General features: G+C 43.3%; 1 protein-coding gene across 15 annotated transcripts in view; it reads left to right on the forward strand.

The window, feature by feature from the left end:
• Positions 1-23,810, forward strand: part of SORBS2 (sorbin and SH3 domain containing 2) — a 165,355-nt gene that overhangs the window by 117,057 nt on the left and 24,488 nt on the right. For 9 of the 15 annotated variants that reach the window (XM_059685643.1, XM_059685646.1, XM_059685642.1 and 6 more), the window contains 9 exons: positions 192-350; positions 1,017-1,100; positions 3,116-3,172; positions 8,107-8,156; positions 11,655-11,842; positions 18,606-18,694; positions 20,220-20,266; positions 22,685-22,799; positions 22,883-23,011. In XM_059685643.1, the coding sequence (XP_059541626.1) occupies positions 192-350; positions 1,017-1,100; positions 3,116-3,172; positions 8,107-8,156; positions 11,655-11,842; positions 18,606-18,694; positions 20,220-20,266; positions 22,685-22,799; positions 22,883-23,011 (918 nt within the window). Of the gene's footprint in view, positions 1-191; positions 351-1,016; positions 1,101-3,115; positions 3,173-8,106; positions 8,157-11,654; positions 11,843-14,208; positions 15,787-18,605; positions 18,695-20,219; positions 20,267-22,684; positions 22,800-22,882; positions 23,012-23,810 lie in introns of all 15 variants that reach the window. The other 6 variants (XM_059685655.1, XM_059685654.1, XM_059685651.1 and 3 more) reach the window with 4 other exon arrangements.

The following is a 23,810-nucleotide window of genomic DNA, read 5'->3' on the forward strand; positions in this document are numbered from 1 at the left end:
CAGGCAATATGTGCTCTTTCCTCCCTCTCTGAGAGGCTCCTGCCTCCACATCTTTTCAGTGGTTCAGACCATCCCCAGTTGTTCCGCCTTCTCTTGCCTAAGGCAAGGCCCAAGTCGCTGCTGCTGGTGTCCCCACCATTCCCTCGGCACCTCCACCTACTGAACCAGTTTCTCCTCGCCCTTTCTTGCAGCCCCCTCTCCCAACAACTCCGACACCTGTTCCCCGGGAACCCGGCCGGAAGCCCATTCCTATATCACCATATGGAGAAGTCACTGGTAGCCCCTCCCCTCCGCCCAGGAGTGGGCTCCCCACACCAAGCCCGAGCACCCCGGCTCTCTCTCCCATCTGGGTGAGCTCCCTCCTGCCTTCACTTTCCTAACGCCTGTCTGGACATGTAGGTGTAGTCCTTGCGTTCCAGGGGCTAGGAGACAGTCAGAGGCCGGCTTCTAACCTCCCCTTCCCCCTCCCCCTCCACCTGGCTGCCCCTCTTCCTCTTCACCCAGCCCCAGTCTTCCTGCCAGTGGACCCATAACCACCTCCAGCACCTCTCACTCCTCCCCACCTGGATCTCTCCCCACCTCCCCTCCCGCTTCCCGGGCTCCCGCCTCCTGCACCCGAGTGGACTGTCTGCACTGCAGACTGAATGCTGGACCAGCCAGGGCAGATGCGCTGACCCCCCAGAGGAGCTGCCTGGTGACAGCTGAGCCTGAACTAAAGCTCTGCTGAGCTGTCAACGTGCCTTCTCACTGTCACCGGCAGTTTCTCACCGTCAATGCCTCAGGCTAAGGAGGGAAAGCAGAGGGTGGACAGAGGAGACTGCCAGGGCTCCCGTGATGCCCCCGAAGCTCATCTCCAACCTGATTTACTCCACTCCCCTGTCCTCTGTGGCGGAGACGTGTGGGATGAGAGCAGGTGCACGTTGGCGTGTGAATGCGCGCGCGGGTCATGCCACACAGCCTCCTCCTCACCTGCTCAGTGTGCCTTTTCCTTCCCTTTTCCTTCACGTCTGCTCTAGACTGACCGCATACATCCCGATGACGTAGAGTTAGAGAATGAGCCCTGGTATAAGTTCTTTTCAGAGCTGGAGTTTGGACGGCCGGTAAGTGAGGCTAGACTCTTCATGTAAGAACACCAGGGGAATGTGGCCTGACTTACACAACATATTGTCAGAAGCGATAGGCGTCATTCAGAGAACAAACGTTGAGTGTGTCCTTAGAGGCACAAACCTGGTCCCACTCAGCCCACAGTCACTTCTGGACTCAATGGTGAAACGTGCTCGGACACGTGTTAGGCAGTGTTTCTTTACCACTGAGTCACCCGCGAGGCGCACTTGATGTCTGAGCAAATTCAAACTGCTCAGAGACGGTGTCCTAGTGCAGCCAGACAATTACAGGTCTACAGAGGCTGTGTATTTGTTTACAGTCCACTTTGGTCTAGTTCACTCAGAAGAATACAGTGGCTTGATGATGACAATCCTATCTAATAAAAGAGTAATATGCAAATTAACCATCACTCCAACACAAAGATGGCAGCGCCCAGTCCTCTCAGCCCCACTGGAGTCCTCCAGTCCCAGGGGGCGGCGGCTGAGAGCAGGGCCTGCTTGGCCGTCGCCGTGGCGACCCAGGAGTGGCCAAGTGGGCCCCGCAGACAGCAGAGAACCCCAGGGAGCAGGCCTAAGCTGTCAGTAGGACATCCCCTGAGGGCTCCCGGATGAGAGAGGGTGCAGGTCGGGCTGAGGGAATTCCGTGCACTGAGCCTCTAGTATTATTATAGCCCCCATTGCTGAAGAATCACCAAGCACCTGGCGAGGCTGGGTCTGCAGGCATTTTCCCAGGGAGCCCTCACAAGGCCCCTCCAAGAAAAAGAAACCAGAGACCAGAGGGGCTAAGTAATTTGCCCAACATAGAAAGTGGCGGAGTCAGATGTCAAGCCCAGTCCTATCAACCAAACCAACAACAACAACAACAACAACCTCTGGGCAGTTCCCACTGTAACCTCCTGCCAGAATATCCCCACTACGAAACACCTCTACTCTCAGGGACTTAAGGAAAGGGGAAAATAAGGAATGATTTCTAGTCTTGCTTCTGAAAGCCACCACCACACCCCTACTCCCCAAACCCCCACCAAAGGGAACCTTCCAGACATCAGTCTGTGTGGTACAGAGTCAACAGGCCTCAAAGAGCAATTTCCTTCATCAACTCAAGTTTTACTGGGGAACTCTACCTACCAACAGCAGTGCATTTGAGGCGTGCCGGTTACATATTGTTGATGCTTTTACTGGTGTTTCTGGATTTTAAACTCTCAAAGAAAACACTGTTTATTACACTGCATAGAATTTCACTAAAGACCAGGGAGTACAGTCTTTCTTTTGCCATATCACAGACTGATTTATAAGCTCAGGTACTAAATCACATTTTCCCTCCTGGGTGGACATAGTAATCCCTTTCGCCCATTAAAATGCAAAGGAGACTGGGTTAGAACTGGACCAAAAGTGACTGTAAATAAATATAAACCAACGAATTTTCCCTAGACTGTCTATGCCTCAGAAGGAAGAATATTTTCTCCATTTTTTTTTCTAATTTGTATCCAAGTAGTCACATAAATGTATTTTATTTCAGAGACAACAAATGCTCTAGCTTTACGGTATATGTGTTCTTATTGTTGATCAGACAGCTTATAGGGACTGTCCCAGTTTCTGTTCTGAGCCTAGGTTAGCAGCATTTTTCTATCATCTTTTCCAGCCACCCCTGGAAACTCACCAGCACGCTCTCCACGTGTCCACTTGCTCCCTTAATGTTCCTTTAATCGACCTTGCATTCCTCTGTGGCCCGAGACTAGGGGTGCTCATTGGACCTGATGACCCGAGTTTATAAATATACTAATCACACCACCAGTAACGCTGCCCGGTGCTTGAGATTAGTGACGAGCAGAGTCCCCTTCCTCCCAGGCCACCCCCCTGGTGCTCCATGCGTGTCCCTCTGTGCGTGTATCTGATGCTGTCGTCACTCAATTTCTAACTGTTGTCACCTTTTCCACATGTCCATTCCTTGCTGCCATTGACTGTCCTCCATTCCATCTCTACACTCTGCTTCTGTGGTGTGCACCGACACCCAGCCTCCTAAAAAGGCTCTGGACTATGTTCAAGATCATTCTCCTGGTGTTTCCAATGAGGTAAAAAACAATTACTCGCTTTTTCAGATTCCTCTCTTAGGCGCTGTTACTGTGATTCCGAACATCTGTGTTTTACAATTCACCACGGTGTCTAAGCTATTTCTGAAAATCTACCTTCGCCTCATTACGTTGTCACCGGTACCATTCCCAGGACATGAATTATACCGTGTTGGCTCTTTCTGAAATCTGGGCTGAGGTGAACTGCTCAGTGCAGCCCTGGTATCCTGAGGTGGGGTCATAAAACACCAAGCGCAGTGCTCTTTGTGCAAACATTGACCACCTGCTTCGATTAGACTGAAATGCAGGAGGCTTCTCGGAGCCATTGGAGCATCATGCCTGGAGGTGCAAAATGGCCCGTTAGGTTCTTAAATATTCAGATGGTTAGGCCCCACATATTCCTAAAATGTATTGTAATTGTTTCATTTTCCTAAACACAATTTATGCGTTTCAGCATCAGATAAAATCAAGAATAGGGCTGACATGCATCAGAGTAAATATTGAATGTAAACCTGAATTGAAAAAAAAATTTAAAAGCTGAAAAAAAAAAAAAAAAGGACAGGGCTGACAAGTAACTGGCACACGTGTCACAACTTCCGGTTCCACACTGACAGGCATTTCTAATCCTCCTCCACCCTGTCATCCACACAGTACCTAGGTTACCCCTGGAGAATGACATGAAATGCATCTGCCCTCTCTCTCTGGGAATGCTCATCGCTGTCTGCTGGGGACAATAAAATTATGCCCGGCAATGTAAAGTTTTATTTGAATTGGTCAAAGGGAATATGAAAAAGGCAGAAATAATCCAGAGGCAAAAGCTTTTTATCCTGCTCTCTGCAGAGAAAAACAAAATATCTTGGAAAGCAGATTCAGGACTCGTTAGTAAACACAAGCAGAAGTGACAGTCTTGCTAAACAGCAGTTGTATAAACATCTCTCTGAGCACTCTTACAGAAGCAGGACGAAGGGAGTAAACTGGTGTTTGAATAGTAGTGTTTCTGTGGTCCTAAGTAAACATAAAAACACTTACTATTTCGTCTTCATTGAAAAGTCTTAGCTCAGTTAAATACGTGCAACTAGAAAATAAAATAAAGCCAATGGGATGCCTATGCTGCTGGAAATAGTACTGACACACAGTGGTAAAAACTGGAATTGCAAGTACAGTCCCAGAAGGAAATAGCTTACCAGAGCTTCAAGTGATCCCCCTGAGCTATGTATCAGAGTGTATGTTAAATAGAAGTTATGCAAATATTTAGGTATTCATTCAATTAAGAGTAAAGTAGAGTAATCAGGAACATTCTGGGTTAGTGAATTCAGTCACTTCTAAACACTTATTTTTTTTGTAAATAGGCATGTAATGTAAAGAAAATCAAAGAATTTCAGTTATATTCTGGGAAGCAAAATAAGTATATTCTTATGCTTCCTTCACATCTGAAGAAAAGGTATCAATTAAGCACAGGAATGGCCTAAAATTTTACTTTGGAATTCAATTTGGTCAGCTATTTCTCTCAGATATTTTGGCCAGATATTCCTAGGTTGTTTTTAAGGCAGTTGGCTCACTGAGAACTGAAATAGAATTTAGAGATAACCATATCCAACTCCCTTATATTTTGGTCAAGAAAAGTAGCCCTCAATGATTTTAGGAAGTAATGCCCAAAATCACATGGTAAGATAGTGGCACATTAAAAATAAAACAGAACTCATAACCTTCACTTATAGGCCATTTCCTTTATACCAACCACCCTTCTTAGCACTTCCAGGAGATGGATTTAGGGCTCAAATCTTTTAGAAACAAACTATATACCTAATACTATTTCCTATTAACTCTTGATTTCCGTTAAATTCTTGGGCTAAAAATAATAGAAACTTAATTCTGTGCATTCTATATTGTTATGGGAGTGGCAATAAAAATCACATAAAACAGCTCTTTGCTGATGGTTAAACTGATTTGCCATTACCTCTTTGGGATTGAGAGAGTTGTTGTATGATCCTGAGAGCATATTAGCTATGTTATTATTTTCACATCATGGTGTGTTTTGTTTTGTTTTTCAGAGTGTAAAAAAATACTTTGATAAGGTACTATATTCTATAAAAATTGTAAATGATAAGACATTACCTTCGCTACCATTTATCAAATGCCTAGTACTTGCCACAAACAACATATCTATAAATAAAACTGAGAAACCGGCATCACTGAACAATAATGAAGGACTTTTAAGCAAGTATAATCACATGATCACTTAACAGTAAGAGTGATTCGGTGACTCTACTTTATTAAAATGCCCTTTGTTTAGGTGTGTTAAAAAAAAATGGTCACATATAAATACCCAGTTGATCATAATAGGTAAAGCAGGTTGCCTCCTTTCTGGAGACAATTTCCATTTCAGGATGAGTACCATTCATACAATTCCATACAAGGTTTTCTCTTGCTCATCAGCCCAGACTTTTTACTGTTTCCTTTTAATTTAATACTAAGCCTTTTCCTTTGAGTATACATACAGTCACACAATCCATTTCAGTTTATTTTGGATTGTGGAAAAACCAACACAAGGAGGAATGGTTGTAGTTTCTGAGCCTACGTCTGAAACAACAGGCAGTGTAGATCCTTCACTTCCTATAGGATGTTTTAACTCATACAACAATATTATTTAGGCTCATCCCAAGCTGGCAGTCCGAAACTTCTGACCACTCTAGGGGTGTTCTAAGAGTTCTCTGAAATGGACACTTTCTGATGATCCACTGTGGTTTGTGGTTGGGTGTCCCAGGAAAGGAGCCATCCACACAGATGCAACGTTCCAGGCTCTTGGGTGTCGCTCTTCTGAGAACATAGAGAATTAATATTTCTAAATCGAAGTACGTGGTTTTATGTATTTACTTGTTAGTCTTCCTTCTTATTTAGTATTTATTTTTCTACCTGTCCAGTGTCTGATTCAGAGCTGAGTTAAAATAATCTCGTAAACTTATCACATCAGCAGACCAAACTTTTTTTTTTCTAAGTTTATATTTATTGAGAACCTAGAAATCTGAATGTTTTTTAGGAACTAAAATTATTACAATATGCTTTTTCTGTCTAACACGGGGGGGACTATTCTCTTGCAGAGGATGCTTTTGTTTGTTTCTGGGCAAGATTCCATTCTCATTTAGTAAGATGGAATTAAAAGAACATATTACTGAATTGAAGCAATTTTAGATTCTGCTTCATAAAAGGGCTTGTCAGACTGATCTACATAAAGAATTTCAAAATTATATACTGATATTTTAACTGTTTAATTGGTGCTAATTTACAAACAGAAACTACAGTTCTAGAAGTTCTTAAAGTGTTCAGTTTCCACTAAGAAGGTTTTAATCTAGTAAAATATTTCTTAGAGGTAAGAACTAAAGATAAAATGTGTCAAATTCTGCATTTCCGGCTCGCATTTATAGACATTCATATAGAAGAATATTTTCAAACTAGAATTTCAATTCTTCATCAGACCAGTTTGCCGGGGTTCTTGTTCCAGCATCTTAGAAGGGTTCAGCAATCTGGAGAAGGGCTGTGTGTAACTTAATAAAGAGTCCAGAGACGAAACATAATTTTGAAAGACATTTGGGGGTCAGAGGAGCTTAGCTAAAAAGAACTAAGTTCTCCTGTCTCAGGACCCCTTGCTTTTTATTAACACAATTTGTCCTAAGGCTAGGTGGAGATATACACTTCAAAGGGTAGGGTTAGGTACAGAATCCATTGTCAGACTGGAAGAATGCCTACAGCTATTCAGGTGTTTGGCCAATAGGAGGCAATAACATGTAGATGAAGATGCCCTGAGCTGTCTGGCAGCAAGCAATCATCCCTTTTCAGGTTTGGGGAAATGCCCTCAGCCATTCCAGCAGGCGATAACATATGTGACTCAGCCCTTGTTGAGTCCCCAAGTTCCATCAGCCTTTTGATGAAACTCTTGCAATTATGACATGCAGGAACTGGCCTCCAGCACCAGTTTATTTGTGATAAAGAATTAATCAATTATGACCAAAGCCAAGACTATTTAATATGCATTTTCCTATACATTGTAGACATCAGTGTCACCTCCAGCATTCTAGAGTGTGATTCTCTCTTACCTTTTAGATATTTTAGCAATTATTCCAGTGGATGGCCATTGGAAGTGAAAAATTCTTATGTAACACTTTTGCTTAATAACTGTTTCACTATACTGTTCAGAATGGGGCATGAAAATGGTGTGTATAATAAGCATTTGGAATTATCAGTTTTTAGTTCCTCCAACCATGGACAACTGAGCGTTGATTTTATGATCAAAATGTTAAAAGTCAACTTTTTTTAAGGCTATATATTGGGTCATTAAATCATTTTTTATAAACTAACCTGAAAGATAGTTTACTATTTGAAAGATGTCATAATCTGTACCTGATTTGCGTACCAGTAGTTTAGTTTAATTTCAAGCCAAATTCTGTGGTTTTTATTAAAATGTTATGTCTATGTTGACAGATGAAAGATGTCTCAAGTTCTGCTTAAATTTTAGGTTTTAAAGATAACACCTGCAACATGACAAACATTTATTTTTAAACAGTTTATGCTTTATAAGGATTGAATGACTACAAAGTTTTTTAAAAAATCTTCAAACCATTCCTTTATGTAGGAAATTTCTATTTATAGCCGATTTCCAATATAAGAAACATTTATTGATTTTTCTTTTTTTTCCCAGGCAGTGTTTAGGTTCTAATTTGAATAAAACAGAGCAATACAGTGCATTAAGTCAGAAGAGAAAGTAATAGATGGGAAGAAAGTAGAAACCCTGTGGCATGATTTCTTTTAGGGGAGACATTTTTCTGATCATAATAAATGGTATTTTTAATCTCAACTTTGGCAATATCCTTTTTAGCATACCTAATTTAATGTTCATGGACAAAATACAATTTTTTCACGGTCCCATTCTTCTATCTTAACAGGCCTCCTTGTATCAATCCTCTATAGACAGAAGCCTGGAAAGACCCAGTAGGTAAGAATGTTATTACATTATGCAACTGGAATATTGTATACCAGTGCTTTCTCTTTCCATTAAACAGCAATGAGGATTATGGATCATGTTTTTATTTTATGTAACACACTTCATGAAGTTGTTTTGTTTCTGCATCATTTTATATGATCATATTCAAGAATTTATGAAAATCAAGTGAAATATTTCTGGACTCCCTCACGGACTGAGAAATTCTCCTCTTCCCGGTCTCCTCTATAACCATATCTTTAAATGGGGATTATAAACAGCTAGTTTTCAATACTGTTATATATGATGCATTTAATATAGGGGTGGGCAAAAGTAGGTTGACAGTTATAATACAAATAAATAACACAAGAATAAATAGTAACACAGAATAAACTATTTTGCATATCCATACCTGAAAACTTCTGTTGCCTATCCCTGTAAATTTGAAAAATTTTATAAAACACATGTGTTCATTATACTCTTACCACACAAATGAGAATTATGTTACGACCAATAAATAAGGTCTTACACTATATACCAAGCATTCTAAGTACATAAGCATATTCAATCCTTAAGACACCACTCTGACTTAAGTACCATTATCCCCATTTTATCTCTGAGTACGCTGACACTCAGGCTCCATAACTTACTAAGTTTACTCACTTGACAAGAAGCAGAGACAAAGTAAAATTGACCCAAAATAGCTTGTAACCAACCACTAGTCCAGCCTTAAAAGTCTGCTGTGGTAAGTTCTGTCCGTGGGCTTTGTATATCATACTTTAAAATATTACAGAAATTCAGGCACAGTTTGACAACAGTATTGAATAATTCAAACTCCCAGCCACACTTTATCATCAACAACACATCTATGTATATAAAAGCCTAATATGCAAATTGTCCCCTCGAAAGTTTGACCAGGAGACCCAGAGTTTGATTGCTTGCTATGATGTGCACTGACCACCAGGAGGCGGTGTGGAACGAAGGAAGGCCTTGGCCGGCAGCCAGAAGACCCGGATCGTCACTGATCGCCAGCCAGGCCTAGGGACCCTACCCATGCACGAATTTCGTGCACCGGGACTCTAGTATTTTCATAACATTAATTTGCCCTTCACTAGATTTCTCTCAACATAAGTAGAAGACTTTGTAAACTGGGTTCATGAGTGCCATCCAACGACATGAATGTCACTAAGAAAGGAGCTCCCCAGTCCCTCTTTTTGTGTCTTTTTCTATCCACACCTGTACCTAAAATGTTTGAATTTCAGAGTTCTGATCTGGCGTGAGGATGGCTGTAGACACACAGACCCTCACATGACAGACTGATGACAGCAAAACAGGTCTAGGAGAAGATGGGGCGCCCTCTTTGGAGGAGTGCAGGCAGATTCTGAGGTCTGCTCTGCCTCTGTGCTTGCAGAGCCAGCGTGCTCCATTTACCCACTGATAAAACCGTGATAACCCTGTGGGCTGGGTAAGACCACCTGTCCGTACAGCAGACAGCACTCGGCTGCCTCCTACGGGCTGCTGTGCTTTAGCTGCTACTGTTCATGCCATTGTAGCTAACGACGTGGCAGACAGCGGGCTATGTGATGTGTATCTCCGCTCACTGTCTTGAGTTACATACTCAGACCGAGAACCATGAGGAAAACGTCCTGCCAATAAGATCACTGACACCATTGAATACGAACGGTGAAAGGACACTTTACTAGTCTACTTGCTGACCAAATCACTAGCCATTGATTAAACAGGAAATATTGGGGTTCCAGTGTAAGATTTTTTAAGCTAAGATTATTAGGACGAGCCATAGGGAAGCCCTGAGGTAAGAAGTTTGTCTCATCAGGTGTCAGCCTCTTTCCCAGGCCTTCCCTGCATCCTGGCCCCCCTCCTCTGGATGATCTGTGTTGTTGGGACACTTCCTTATAGGGAACAGGTAGACAATACAAAGCATCAGACTGAATTGTCAGTCATAACGTATTACACTAATTGGAGAATTTTTACTTTAAAAAACGATGATAGCCCTGGCTGGTTTTCTCAGTGGTTAGAGTGTCAGTCTGCAGACCGAAGGGTTCCAGGTTTGATTCCTGGTCAAGGAATTGAACCTACCTTGGTTGCAAGTTCCCCAGCCCCGGTAAGGGCCCCTGTGGGAGGCAACCAGTCAATGTATCTCTCTCACATCGATGTTTCTCTCCCCTCCCACTCTCTCTAGAAATCAGTGGGGGGGAAATATCCTCGGGTGAGGATTTTTACAAAAACTTTTTTAAAAAGATGATTATAAACCCATATCCACACAAAAATCCGCTTTGTTTATAATTGCCAAATTTGAAGCAACCAAGAAGCCCTTCAGTAGCTGAATGGGTAAGCAAACTGTGGCACAACCACATAAGGGAATGTTATTCAACAATAAAAAGAAATGGGCTATCAGCCAAAAAGAAAAAAAAGACGGGAGAAAATCTTAAAGGCATATTGCTAAATGAATGATGCCAATCTGAAAAGACTACATCCTGGTGGTTCCAACAATATGGCATTCCAGAAAAGACAAAACCCTGTGGACAGTGAAAAGATCAGTGGTTGCCAGGTGTCCGGGGAGGGAGGGAGGAAGAGGTAGAGCATGGAGATGTCCAAGGAGGGGGGACATGACACTATTCTACAGGATGTGGTAGTGATGGACACATGTCCCACGTTGGTCAGAACTGATAGAATGCTCAACAAAACACATAAACCCTATATAAACTGTGGACTTGAATTACATTTAATAATAATATTACAATGTAGTTCACCAACTGTGACAAATGTACCACACTAATAACGGATGTCAATAATAGGGGAAGCTGTATGCAAGGGTATATGTGGGACTCTCTATGCTTTCCAATTACTTTTCCAGACACCTAAAACTGCTCTAAAAATAGTCTATTTTTTAAGTGACAATTACAAAGAAACTAGAGGCCCAATGCATAAAACTTCATGCACTCGGGGGGCGGGGGGGGCGGGGGGGCAGGGAAGGTGTCCCTCAGCCTGGCCTGCGCCCTCTCACAGTCTGGGAGCCCTCAGGAGCTGTCCATCTGCCAGCTTAGGCCTGCTCCCCAGGGGATCAGGCCTAACTAAGCTGGCAGTCAGACATCCCTCTAACAGCCTGGGAGCCCTTAGCACTGCTGCGAAGGCCGGAGAGGCTCCCACCACCGCTCACAGCCATCAGCCCGGCTTGTGTCTGAGCAGAGCTCCCCCTGTGGGAGTGCACTGACCACCAGGGGGCAACTTCTGCGTTGAGCGTGTACCCCCTGGTGGTCGGTGTGTGTCATAGCGACCGGTCATCCCAGTCATTCTGCTATTAGGGTCAATTTGCATATTACCCTTTTATTATATAGGATAGTGCTTAATATCAAGGAATAAATTCCTAAAAATGCTGTTTGGGGGGGTGGGGGAGAAGAGTTATAACACTGTTGCTAGCATATCCCACCCGTCTTTCTGGTTCACGTTAACCCCCTCCAACACCAACCACACTGCAGTGATTCTTTCTTGCAGCTCTGCAGGCCTGGCCAGTGACTTCAGGAAAAGGAGGAAGAGCGAGCCAGCCGTGGGGCAGCCAAGGGGTCTGGGGGACCCAAGGGCGAGCAGGACCAGCCCCGGCCGGGCGGACCTCCCGGGATCGAGCTCCACCCTGACCCAGTCTTTCATTAGTTCTTCCCCTTCCTCCCCATCCAGAGCAAAAGGTAAACAGCCATGAATAGAAGTATAAACAAGTTACTAGTGCATGTTTTAAGCTGGAGTCCCCTGTGAAGCTGGTCCAGGGATAACTATCCAGAGAGAGCATTTAAATGAACTTTTGGAACAATAGCTTTCTTCCTACACAAACTAACTCAGGTTGAGCCACCCAAGTGGTGTAAAGGCGTCTATCATCTGTTAATGCCTTTTTCCTTCCAAATATATCATTTTGGGGTGTTTTTTTTGGGGGGGTGGGAACAAATTCAAAGTATCAATTTATTGGCAGGCTATTAAAGGATTACGTTTACAAACATGTGCATATTATCAAATTTTTCTAATGTTCTACAACTAGCAAAATTCATCAAATTTATAGAATAGGAATTAGAAGTAGCAACAGAGAACATTGTTGCCTAAAACAAATCGGGTTTTTTTTAAATTATTATTTAATTCTAGATAAAATCTGCCTAACCTGTGAAGTCATTTCTTTAATCGTCTGCTCTATATTTCGGGCAATATGCATATATACAGTAGACTATCCATCAATATAGTGTTCAATCCACAGCAGCACGGTGGTAAGAACTAACTGGTTTTCAGCCATAATTGTAAAACCTAGACACCACCAAGCCCTTTTTCCATACGACCTGTCTCCTCTCCGGAAATTCAGCGAGTTGTGCTGAGAGGGGGCAAGCTGCTCCTTCCAGCCCCTGAATCCTGTTACGTGCACTAGTGCCACCCAAACGGGGATATGGCTAAGGCGGAGCCTGGGGATTGAACCAGCGTCGCTAGGCACCTGGGTCTGTACCAATCTGGGGCTCCACAGTCTCCCCCAGCCTCCTGGGGTTGAGACAGAACCGAGAAGGAACCTGAAATGTGTGAAGAAAGCCGCCTCTCACAGGAGTTTCCGTGAAATAGCACCGATTCCGCCACGTCTATCAAATGCAGGCACTAAAAGAGTGGCCACGTGGTAGTTAAAGGTGAGAGGGAGCTGGTTTGCGTGCAAAAGACAGGCTGGTTTTGATGCCTAGAGTCTGGATAGACAGAAGACACCAGCTCTGCTCTGTATCCTAATAAAACTGTGAAAACTAACCAGTAGGTTCTGGAGGGGAGGGGGCGCCCTTTGATCCTGTCCTCAAATTAGCAAGGTTGCCTTTATCAGAGTCAGCTCATCATGCAAGTGAATATCTTAAGGTAACACATAGGTCACGAAATGCCCTGGAGTCTTTATGCTTGGATACCACCCGGAAGCTGAAAGAATTGATTGATTTAGCTACTTGTTTTCCTCCTGGGGAGTGTAAAGCCAACCTCCTTTCCCAAATACTACCTGTCTGCTTTTTATGTGCTTATTCACTTTCCAAGAATTTGGGAAGATTGCAAGGCAGGAGCTCAACAGAGTTATTTTCTTCCACTAGGTTTATTTCTAAGAAGAAAAGGCCTCCTCAGGTGGACTTGGCCTCTCACTTATTAGTTAATTCAGCCAGGCAAAAGAAAAGAGTTTTCCCATGCATGTTCCCAACTGAGGCCATGCTGAGCGCTCTGTTCTCAAATGGTACATGAGGTTTTAAAAAGACCCTCCCTGGGGAAAAGCAGGACGCCTTTTACCTCTGGTGAGAGCTTTACATTATATATATCCAGCCATGCTCATGACAACCTGCCTACCAAAAGGTTCTAGGTAGAGCTAGTAAAGACGTAAGGTAGTTTTGTTTAAAGACGCACTAGTTATTTTTTTCTTCTCGGGAAAAGGTTAGCAGCCATAGTTCACAGCATCTTGATGCTGTCATTTCGGAAAATACTTTGTCTTATAGCTTATCCCATCTAGTGCCCATGGAAAATTAACTAATACAGTTGTGGGAGTTTTAATTAAATGTAAATTTATAAATCACGCTTTCCCTTTCTATTCGTATACATCAAATGAGACTCAAATCCTGACCCTATTAACTTGATTATCCATATCATTTGGGGCATTAATTATTAAACCTTTACATTGCTACCAGGACATGCTGTTAGCATATAAGGTACTATATTATATTTGAGGCAAATAGCATTTGCAGAAAGATGTACGAAGTATTCAATAGAAGCAGAAATAGGTCTTAATAGCTATTGGTCGTATTAGCTACACCAATGACGTTTTACGCATGGTTTTGTCAACTCTAATATCTATCTTTAAAGCTACGTTCACTGCAAACGCAGTATGGTGCCTTAGAAATAGACTGTTTTCTCTGGAAGTGAAGCTTCGAGGGTAACAATGTGTCTGTATTAAACCCGCTGCCTTCTCTTGCTGCCTGTCTGTCTGATGCTAACTGACCTGCTCTCCTCTCTGTGAAACTTTTAACCTCTTCACACGTCTCTCTCCCACCACGCTGCTCTGGATTAAAAGGTGGGGATGATAGCAAAATGTGTGCCCCCCTTTGCAGTTGCTCAGGGCCCCGCGGCCGCCCCTGCCAGGAGGTCGATGACTGTCCCCCTTACAGACAGCACCTGGACGTCCCGCGCGACTCGCAGCGGGCCCTCGCCTTCAAAAACGGCTGGCAGATGGCCCGGCAGAACGCCGAGGTCTGGAGCAGCACCGAGGAGGCCGTGTCCCCCAAAATCAAGTCCCGCAGCTGCGACGACCTCCTGAACGACGACTGCGGCGGCTTCCCCGACCCCAAAGCCAAGTCGGAGAGCATGGGCTCTCTGCTCTGCGAAGAGGACGCGCAGGCGGGCTGCCCGGTGCCGTGGGCATCCTCCTTCCTCCAGGACGCCAGGGCCACCGGCAGGTCCCGGCTGCGCCACGGCGCGGCCCGCAACGCCCCGGGCTTCCTGAAAATGTACAAGAAAATGCACCGCATCAACCGCAAGGACCTGCTGAGCTCCGAGGTGATGTGCTCCGTGAGGTCGAGGGTCCTGCAGTACGAACAGGAGCCGCACGCCCCGGGCCTGCTCCACGGATGGAGCCAGTCCTCCGCCGACGAGGTGCCCAGGGACATGGTCCCCACCCGCATCTCGGAGTTCGAAAAGTTGATTCAGAAGTCAAAATCCATGCCCAACCTGGGGGAGGAGATGCTGTCCCCGGCGGTCCTCGAGCCCCAGCACCACGGGCTGGGCCCCACCAGGCGGTTCTCCATCGAGTCCTTGCTGGAGGAAGACAACCCGGGCAGGCACCCTTGCCCTGGGCCACGGAGCCGCACGTCCAAAACCCTGGTGCCCATCCACATTGAGGTCACCAGCGAGGAGCCGCCGAGAACCCATCTGGAGCTTTCGGACAGCGACCAAGACGGGGTGGTGTCCGAACACAGCGACTGCATGCACGTCGAGGGCTCGTCCTTCTGCAGCGAGAGCGATTTCGACCACTTTTCGTTCACCTCCTCGGAAAGTTTCTATGGGTCCAGCCACCACCACCACCACCACCATCACCATCACCGGCACCTCGTCAGCTCCTGCAAAGGCCGGTGCCCTGCCTCTTACACTCGGTTCACCACGATGCGAAAACACGAAAGAGCGAAACATGAAACCCCCGAAGAGCCCAGAAGACATGACCTGGACGCCGGCCTCTCGAAACTTGCCTTTCTAGTCAGCCCCGTGCCTTTCCGGAGGAAAAAGCACTCGCCGCCCAAAACACAGACGGAAAAGGCAACATGCAAAACGGCCGTATTCGAGGCTCTGGACTCCGCCCTTAAAGACATCTGTGACCAAATTAAGGCTGAAAAGAGAAGGGGGAGTTTGCCGGACAACAGTATTTTGCACCGTCTGATCAGCGAACTGCTGCCGGACGTCCCCGAGAGGAACTCCTCGCTGAGAGCTCTAAGAAGGAGCCCCATGCCCCAGCCTTGCCACCCGCTGCCCCAAGACGGTGCTACCCACTGCCCGTGGTACCAGAACGGCTGTGGGAGGATGCCCCACAGTGCCTCTCTCCAAGACATGGACACCAATAGCAACTACCACCCAGACCACGACAGTGCCCTGGGTCTGCCAGGTGGACGAACCTTTCTTTGTTTCTCCTTGTGGTTCACATACCCACCCTCCAGCTCTGTCATTTTCCATCCCCACATCTCATCACTCCTGAGCTGTGAGCCCACCTGGCACCATTGCTGTGCACATGCCCCTCACCCCGTAGTTCTCATTTTTCCGTGGGATGGTTGGACGTGGTGTGTGTGTGGCTGGACGTGATCACCAGTTCACAAAAATTTACTCATTCGAAATTGAAAGGGAAAATGGTTTTGTAGCTTGATGTTAGGGTTGAGACGACTGTTAGTTACAACACAACAAGAAATTAAACACGTTACCAATTTTAAAAGATGTCAAGGCAACCCGCAATTGACTAGCGGTCTCCTTAAGAGATTAACACCTTTGCACTAGCTCCTTTATTGTTGGGAAATGAATCAAAAGCAATAGTTTAATGACTAATTTTTTCCTTGATTTTTTTTAAAACTTTGTAGTCATTCACTCGATAAGTGATTTGCTTATAGTCTATATAGAACGTACTACAGCAAAATACTCTAGGAAGCAAAACTGAAATATGTAGCAAAGTAATTGATAGGTGATTACAAGAGACTAGGATTTGTGTAATAACTTTCTCCACTTGAAGGGCACAATTAGGGTAAATTTTTTGTGAATGTATCTTTAAGCTGTTTATATATAACAGTCTCATTTCTGTCACTCAGTGTGTTCATTTTCTCTTCCATTCCATTGCTTAATTTATCTATTTTCTATTTCTGCTACAATAATCCTCTATTGACATTAGAATTAGGCCATTTAAGTTAAGCGTGACTCTCAACTCTGTTTTCATGGATGGATTATCACCTTGAATTGGCAACACAAGGACAGATAGCAATTCAGATGCAGAAAATGCTTTTTTGAGGTTTATAGAACTGAAAAGCACAAAGTGTTTTGATATCTTTATACAGTTGTTTTCATTAATCCTTAAGGTGCAACTGTTTTCTATGTAGGTTTTAAGACATTGGATCACCAGATATTGTACCCGACATTGCAAAATGTTTCACATACATTATTCAGTGAACACTGGCATAAGCCTGGGTGATAGGGATTATTATAGGCACTGTTTTACAATGAAGGAAACGGAGACCCAGAGAGGACAATAAACTTGACCAAGAGCATGTCGAGAGAAGGTAGCACTAACAGATTTAAACTCCTAACACTTCAGAATTTGTAATATAGACTATATCTCTATAGGCAAAAAAGAGACATAACTCAAGCTTCATATTAATGTAGCATATGGCTCACTTGTTAATTCTCATTGCACAACTTCACTATATTATTAGTATTTATCTTTGCTCTACTTATACTATGCAACATGATTCAAAAACAACAAATTAGCATTTTCAAAATCAATTTCTACAATTTGAAATTCTCACTGACTGAGCCCTGTCAGCATCTAATTCTTTAAATAAATTAGCTACCTTTTCCAGTTATTCAAAATCCTAGTTTAATCACCACTCAACAGTATAGAGTACGTACTATCAGTAAGGCATGAGTTCAGAGGGCTTTGCAATGCATTTAAAGGGTATTTTGTATTTTATTCAAATATTTACTTTTCCAGTTGTGTTTAGCAAAAGTAATTTAAAATTTATGATCACTATGAGAGCCCTATGATCATAAAAATATGTTAATTTACAGTGAAAAAATACTGCACATAAACCTCTAGCATTCACGAAAATAACTGGTTAAGTTTACCTGAAATATTATTGTCATGTTACCTTCCTAAGCCTAGACACTCCACACCTCACAGAGAGTTAGGCATTTATCTTTATCTGTCATGGAACTGACATCCCACCTACTATCAGTGGACAATTCTTCCTTGTCATCAAAGCCGTCAAAACCTTTAGACCATGTTTTCTTTTTATAAATTGGTATTTCTCATCCTTACAGATGGATTTATTTCATAGTTACTGCATCTAGTTATTCAACATAACTACATTTATTAAAGGGATAAGAGAAAGAATTTACAAATTTTGACCCAGTTATACTGGTAAAATTTTATAACATAGGCTACTGGAATACTTTGAGTTACATTTCCACATATCAATGTGTAAAGTATAAGATAACTATTAAGAGATCCTTGCAATCATAATTCTGTAAAGTAACTAATTATTTATACTTTGCTTTAAGGGGAACAAAAACAATTCACTATTTCATAAGCAAGTTGGCAACAGACGTGATACTTTCTATTTCGAGAATATTTATCCCTTTGTTTCTTGGAATAAATATTTACTTCCTGATAAGCTAAGTTGAGCACAAGCTAAGAACAGAAATAAGGCCCAAGTCAAGTCTCAGTAAATATTTAAAAACAGAGAGAGGGAGAGAATGGACATGATCATAGTTATGTCATCATCTTACTTTCTTTTTCTTTACTACATTCTTAAATTGTTGCTCCATAAAATGTCCATCTTCTATAGGCCTTAAAATAGTCATTATAAGTTGAAGGCAAAAAGAATAGAAATAGAAAATAATTAAAATTCTTCGAGATGAAAAATTCCTGCAACTATGAACTTTCTGGCCTGGAGGATGTTGTATAATTATATCAGCAGTGCAACAATTATATTTATAGGTACGACTATAATACTTCTGCAACCTCAGGTAATCTTCCTTTTGAAATGCTCTGTTTTTATGTCTAATGTCACAACTGTATGATTCCTTATGAGTTTCATACCCATGTTCTCCATTGTGGTGTCTCTCCATATTTTAAGGGGGGAAATAGTTGTCACCAGGAAAAATAGCTAAACACGTCTGCTTTGAATAGGTGGGTACTCACTCTCACCCTGTCCTTTCCAATAGACCGCGAGTCCCCTAGAAGTTACGCGTCCACTGTGGCTGACTTGGGGAGGAGCGCACCAAGGGAAAGAAGAGGGACTCCAGAAAAAGAGGTAGTTTGTTCAATAGCATTTAAGTTTTTGTCAATAAGATACCTGAAAACGTTGCCAGTCAAAGTTACATCCAAAAACCAGTGAAGAACACAGACTAAAAACATAAAAATGACAATAGAGAAACTTAGAACGTTTTCCCTGGAGCCCGAGCAAAGGACTGGAGAGTTTGCATTCTGACCCCAGCTGCAGATCGGCTCCAGCTGCAGCCCAGCTGTGGCAATGAGACCTCTGTGCATCTGGACCTCACACCCATGAATGGACAGTCGTGGTCTAAAAGCATCTGCAAACTCCTGGCCCAGTGATGTAGGGAGAGCCCTAGGTCAACCATTTTGCAGATCAATACAAAGGCTATATAGATATGTTGCTGGCCTGCTTTTGTCGGTGAGGGTCCCTCAAAAACCACTGCCCCGTAAGAGATCAACCACAGGACTTGTATGCATGCATATAAGCATAACCAATGGACACAGACAATAGGGGGGTGAGGGCCTGTGCAGGAGCGGGAGCAGGCTGGGAGAGGTCAACGGGAGAAAAGGGAGACATATGTAATACTTTCAACAATAAAGAATTAAAAAAAAAACACAACACTGTCCCTGGGAACCACCTACCTACTAGCTCTTGACCAATGCCTTGAGCCAGGCCTGGAGCTCTGGCTCACACTACCTTGGAGTCGTAAGGGTCTGGTGGGGTCTGAAGGCTGGTCTTGGACTGGCAGCCCCTCCAGCAGTATCTCTGTAGGTGTCTGATAAAGTCCTGTGCCCGTGGGACTCCCTGCCAAAAGAAGTCAAGAATGGTCCAGGCTGCCTGAATCACAGGGGAAAGAGTGGGGTGAGGGACTCATTGGGAAATAGGGAAGGAAGAGGTGGAGTAGCTAGCTTACCGGTGCCCCAGTCAGATCTATGGGCCCCACGGTTTGATGGGAAGCACACGTCACATGTCATGACTAAAAGATGAGCAGCCGATGTACCATGTGCTGAAGAATTCCTGAACCCTCCGGGAATGCAAGACCATCCAGCCTATACTGTTGGCCACTAAACAGCCTCCCCGTGATAACTAAGCTAATGTTTCTCTGCTACTATGTTCATAAGTGTTTAGAAAAAGGGATGATGACTTCCTTCCCAACTTTCACCAGTCTTTTTATTACGATTCAGAAAAAGCTGTGCCAATACATAAGACATAGATAACTGACTCAACAATTATCCCAGGAAATGCCTTGGTTACAGCCATAATTATACCTGGGACAGAATCCTCTGCAGACATTTTATTCCCCTATTATGGCATTCATCTACCTTAGTTGCTAAGATGAAATATGACTTTCCATAGTTATGGTGAATAAGCTATCTATTATATTCCTGCTATAGCTTAAGCATCTAAATGATTGATTTATTCATAAATTGCATATAGAATTTACATTATATATTTTTAATCATTCCTGGAGGTTTCACTTCTCTTTAATTCCTATAAAACTGCTTTCTTATAGGAAACCCAAAATTTTAAGTTAGTGCTAATCATTTTTCTTCCTTTCCAGAAATTGCCTGCAAAAGCTGTTTATGATTTTAAGGCTCAGACATCTAAGTAAGTAAGATAAGTTCATCATATGATCTAAGTTGGCTATATACACTTTAATAATACTTTAAGAGATAAATATTGCAATGGGACATGTTCAAATAATGCAGCAATCCACTCTAATTAAATGGTTCCTTCTGAATTAACTGGAATGTGGGTAATTTTATTTTCATTTTGAGTTTAGTTGAGAATCATTGAGTTTTAAACTATACTAAACATATTACAGCACAACGAATTCAAATGGGTAGGTAAAACAAAAAAAGAAATTAAGCATCTTTGTTTCTCGAATTTTCGTGTCAAGATGAAGTAAAAATAAAGAGTTGGGGAGTAATTAACACTTCCTGGGAGAATCTGATAACATTTATTTATCCAACTAAATCAAGGATAGTTTGTGGGGTTGAAGACTAGAACTGTGCACAGATTCCCACCATAAAATCTCCATGTATCAACACTCAAAGCTTAGCGATTCCAGTTTGGCTTAGTGGCTAGAGCGTTGGCTGCAGACTAAAGGGTCCTGGGTTCAATTCCAGTCAAGGGCACATGCCCGGGTTTTAGGGTCAATCCCTAGTAGGGGACATGCAGGAGGCAGCCAATCAATGATTCTCTCTCATCACTGACGTTTCTATTTCTCTCTCTCTCCCTTCCTCTCTGAAATCAATAAAAATATGTTGTTGTTGTTGTTGTTGTTGTTGTTGTTGTTTAAAAAAAAAAAAAAAGCTCAGCAAGTCTGAGCAACATTCTCTCCTGTAGCCTTTGATATTGGTGTTGTCATACTCCTGTGCTGCAATACTTTCTTTCCCTTTTTTCTTTAGACTCTTGTTCATCAGATGGGCATGTGGTTGAGGAAAGTCAGTACAGGTACTAGGTACATGAGTTGGCTCAAATGGAAGGGAGTCTGCCGCCTCTCAGTGGCCCATGTGCCCGGACCTTATTTAAGAAACTTCAGTCTCTATCAGAATTCAAGATATTAAATTCATTGTAAATTGGCATAAAATTACACTGCGTGGTTTAGACTGAATATATACAATAACCCAAACATTTATTCATGAAAATGCATATTATATAAATTCATTGTTCCAGAGTCTGTCTCTAGTAGAAGACAGAGAGAAAATAAAATCATTCAGAATTGGCTGAGGCTGCTGAGATAGGGAATGAACCAAATAACAAAAATGCTGTTTAGAAATTAAGATGTTGAACATGGCTTAAATCTGGTGTTAATAAAAAAAATTCCTAAAAGAAAAGCTTACATTTTTAAAATTATTAGAGAAGTAACATCTGCTTTGTGTCTACTATACTATGGTCCTCACTACTACTGATTTTTGAATATAGTGTGACAATTGGAGGATGCATATTGGTTTTATAAAATAATGATACAGAACACGTGAATTTCATTTCTTCTTTGTGACAGTCCAAGGTTAGCAAAGGCTCAGGGAAACCTGCTCTTCCACCGGCCGCCCGTGGGAGCATCAACAGCACAGACCTGAGGGTTGCCCGCACCACCCCTCCCATAAAGCTCTTCCTAATCCAACTAAGCCTAATGGTGTACGTCTCAGAGAAGCAGGTTAAGTAGTCACCATGGAAGCCATCCCATAATTTTAGGAAGAGAAAACTGTTCCCCTCCCACCATAAATAAATATATCCTATTGCAGCTTCATCCCATTCCTCTTGCTCTGGTCTGCTCTCATATACGTAGAGCTGTTGCTCATCATCCCTGTGCAATGACCTATTTGCAACAAAAGTCAAGGTTTCGGCCAACTCGGGCAACTTTCAGAGGCTCCCATGCCCAGCCAGCACGGGAAGATACGGAAGGGCTAGCCTCATTTTTAAGCCATTTCCATTAATGCCCAGACAGTAGCGCTTTTCGTGCCTAACATCTAACAGGCAAGAGATGGATACCTGTTTTAAATAAATATCTATTTTAAAAGCTATTTTTATTTACCTAATACATGAAATGTATTTAATTTTAAAAAATACAGCTATGTAATTCCTCCAATGTAATGTCTCAATTGTTAAACAGGAAAACGAGGTAAAATCACATTTCCAAAGGTATAATGTTGTGAGCAAATCCTAAGAATTTGTAAGGCAAATCCTTCTCCAACTGGGCTCGCCAGATTTTTTTATAACGGCCACACATCCAAAACGGAAGCCATCCCCACACGCCACAATATTTTTAATTTACTTTTAAAAAATAAATTTGCAATGAATATTATAAAAATAGATATATTACTCACAATTCGGGTGTTCTGGAATATTTTCAGCTGAAAATTCTCACCAAAAAAAATAATCTTAAAGTTGGTCTATGTAAATGCTTATGGCATACAATGGTTTAAGTATCAGAAGTATATTTCCTGGCCAAATGCAGGACTAGTGACCTTAAGAATAATTGCTCTTCATCAAGAAAAACCCATTTGAGCATGTCTCTCCCAGGGAGCTGTCGTTTAAGAAAGGAGACACTGTCTACATCCTCAGGAAAATCGACCAGAACTGGTACGAGGGAGAGCACCACGGGCGAGTGGGCATCTTCCCCATCTCCTACGTGGAGGTAAGTCCTCTCCCTGCCCTCTCACGGGGGTGCTCATCCCAAGGTCCTCGCGGATCAGGAACAAACAACTGTTTTCCTCCTAGAAACTCTCACCTCCTGAGAAAGCACAGCCCGCAAGGCCGCCGCCCCCAGCCCAGCCTGGAGAAATCGGAGAAGCTATCGCCAAATACAATTTCAACGCGGACACCAACGTGGAGCTGTCGCTGAGAAAGGTACCCGGGCTGCCTTCTGACCTGGTGCCTTTCAAAGGCTGTCTTCCTCCTTAGGCATGTCTGTGTTTTTCCGGAAAGAAAGGACAGAGCACTCCCTGGGGCTGCCCTGGGCCACTGTTTCCTGCCCCTCCTGGTGTCCAGATGAGGTCCCTGTGGGACTCAAAGCTTCTCAGAGGGGCTTCCCTTCCCAGGGGTGCCTCAGCCTGAGCACCATGGAGTTGAACTGGTGGAAAGGCATCAAAAGGAAAAGCACTTCAATAGACTGCAAAAGATCGTTCTTCTGCTGCCTTCTCGTTCCGGTTCTTTTTAAATTTTAATTAATAAGTTTACCTTGGAGTCAGGAAGCTGTTTCTTCCTGGGAGCATTTTTCCTTCTCTAGGCCTCATGACTGACCCCCTGTTTCACCGGAAGCCTCGCCAGTCCTAGTGCCTCTTCCTAGCAGTAGGGAAAGCACGCCACCGCGCTGCTTTACACAGCTGAGAAAGGTTCCATGATGGTTTTCGGTGTTTGCTAAGCAATCGTGTCCGTTTGCTTGAGGCACCTGTATGTTTGCCCACCACGTAGACTAGACCGTGGTTACACGTGGGCGGGCCAAGAGCACCTCCTGCCTGCGGTGAATGCAGGGAAGGACCCCTGTCCTCCTCCTGGCTCCAGAGCCTCGCCTTCTCCTCCCCTGTGAGACCTGGGTCTGCACCATCGACAGATTCTCTCCTACCCTCCAAGCTGCCGCACAGCATCTGTATCAGCTTGTTTCACACTTTCCATCGAAGCTTCCGCCAATGCAATTATAGCTCGAGCA

This window comes from Myotis daubentonii, chromosome 2 (assembly GCF_963259705.1).
Source record: "Myotis daubentonii chromosome 2, mMyoDau2.1, whole genome shotgun sequence".
Classification (NCBI taxonomy): Eukaryota; Metazoa; Chordata; class Mammalia; order Chiroptera; family Vespertilionidae; genus Myotis; species Myotis daubentonii.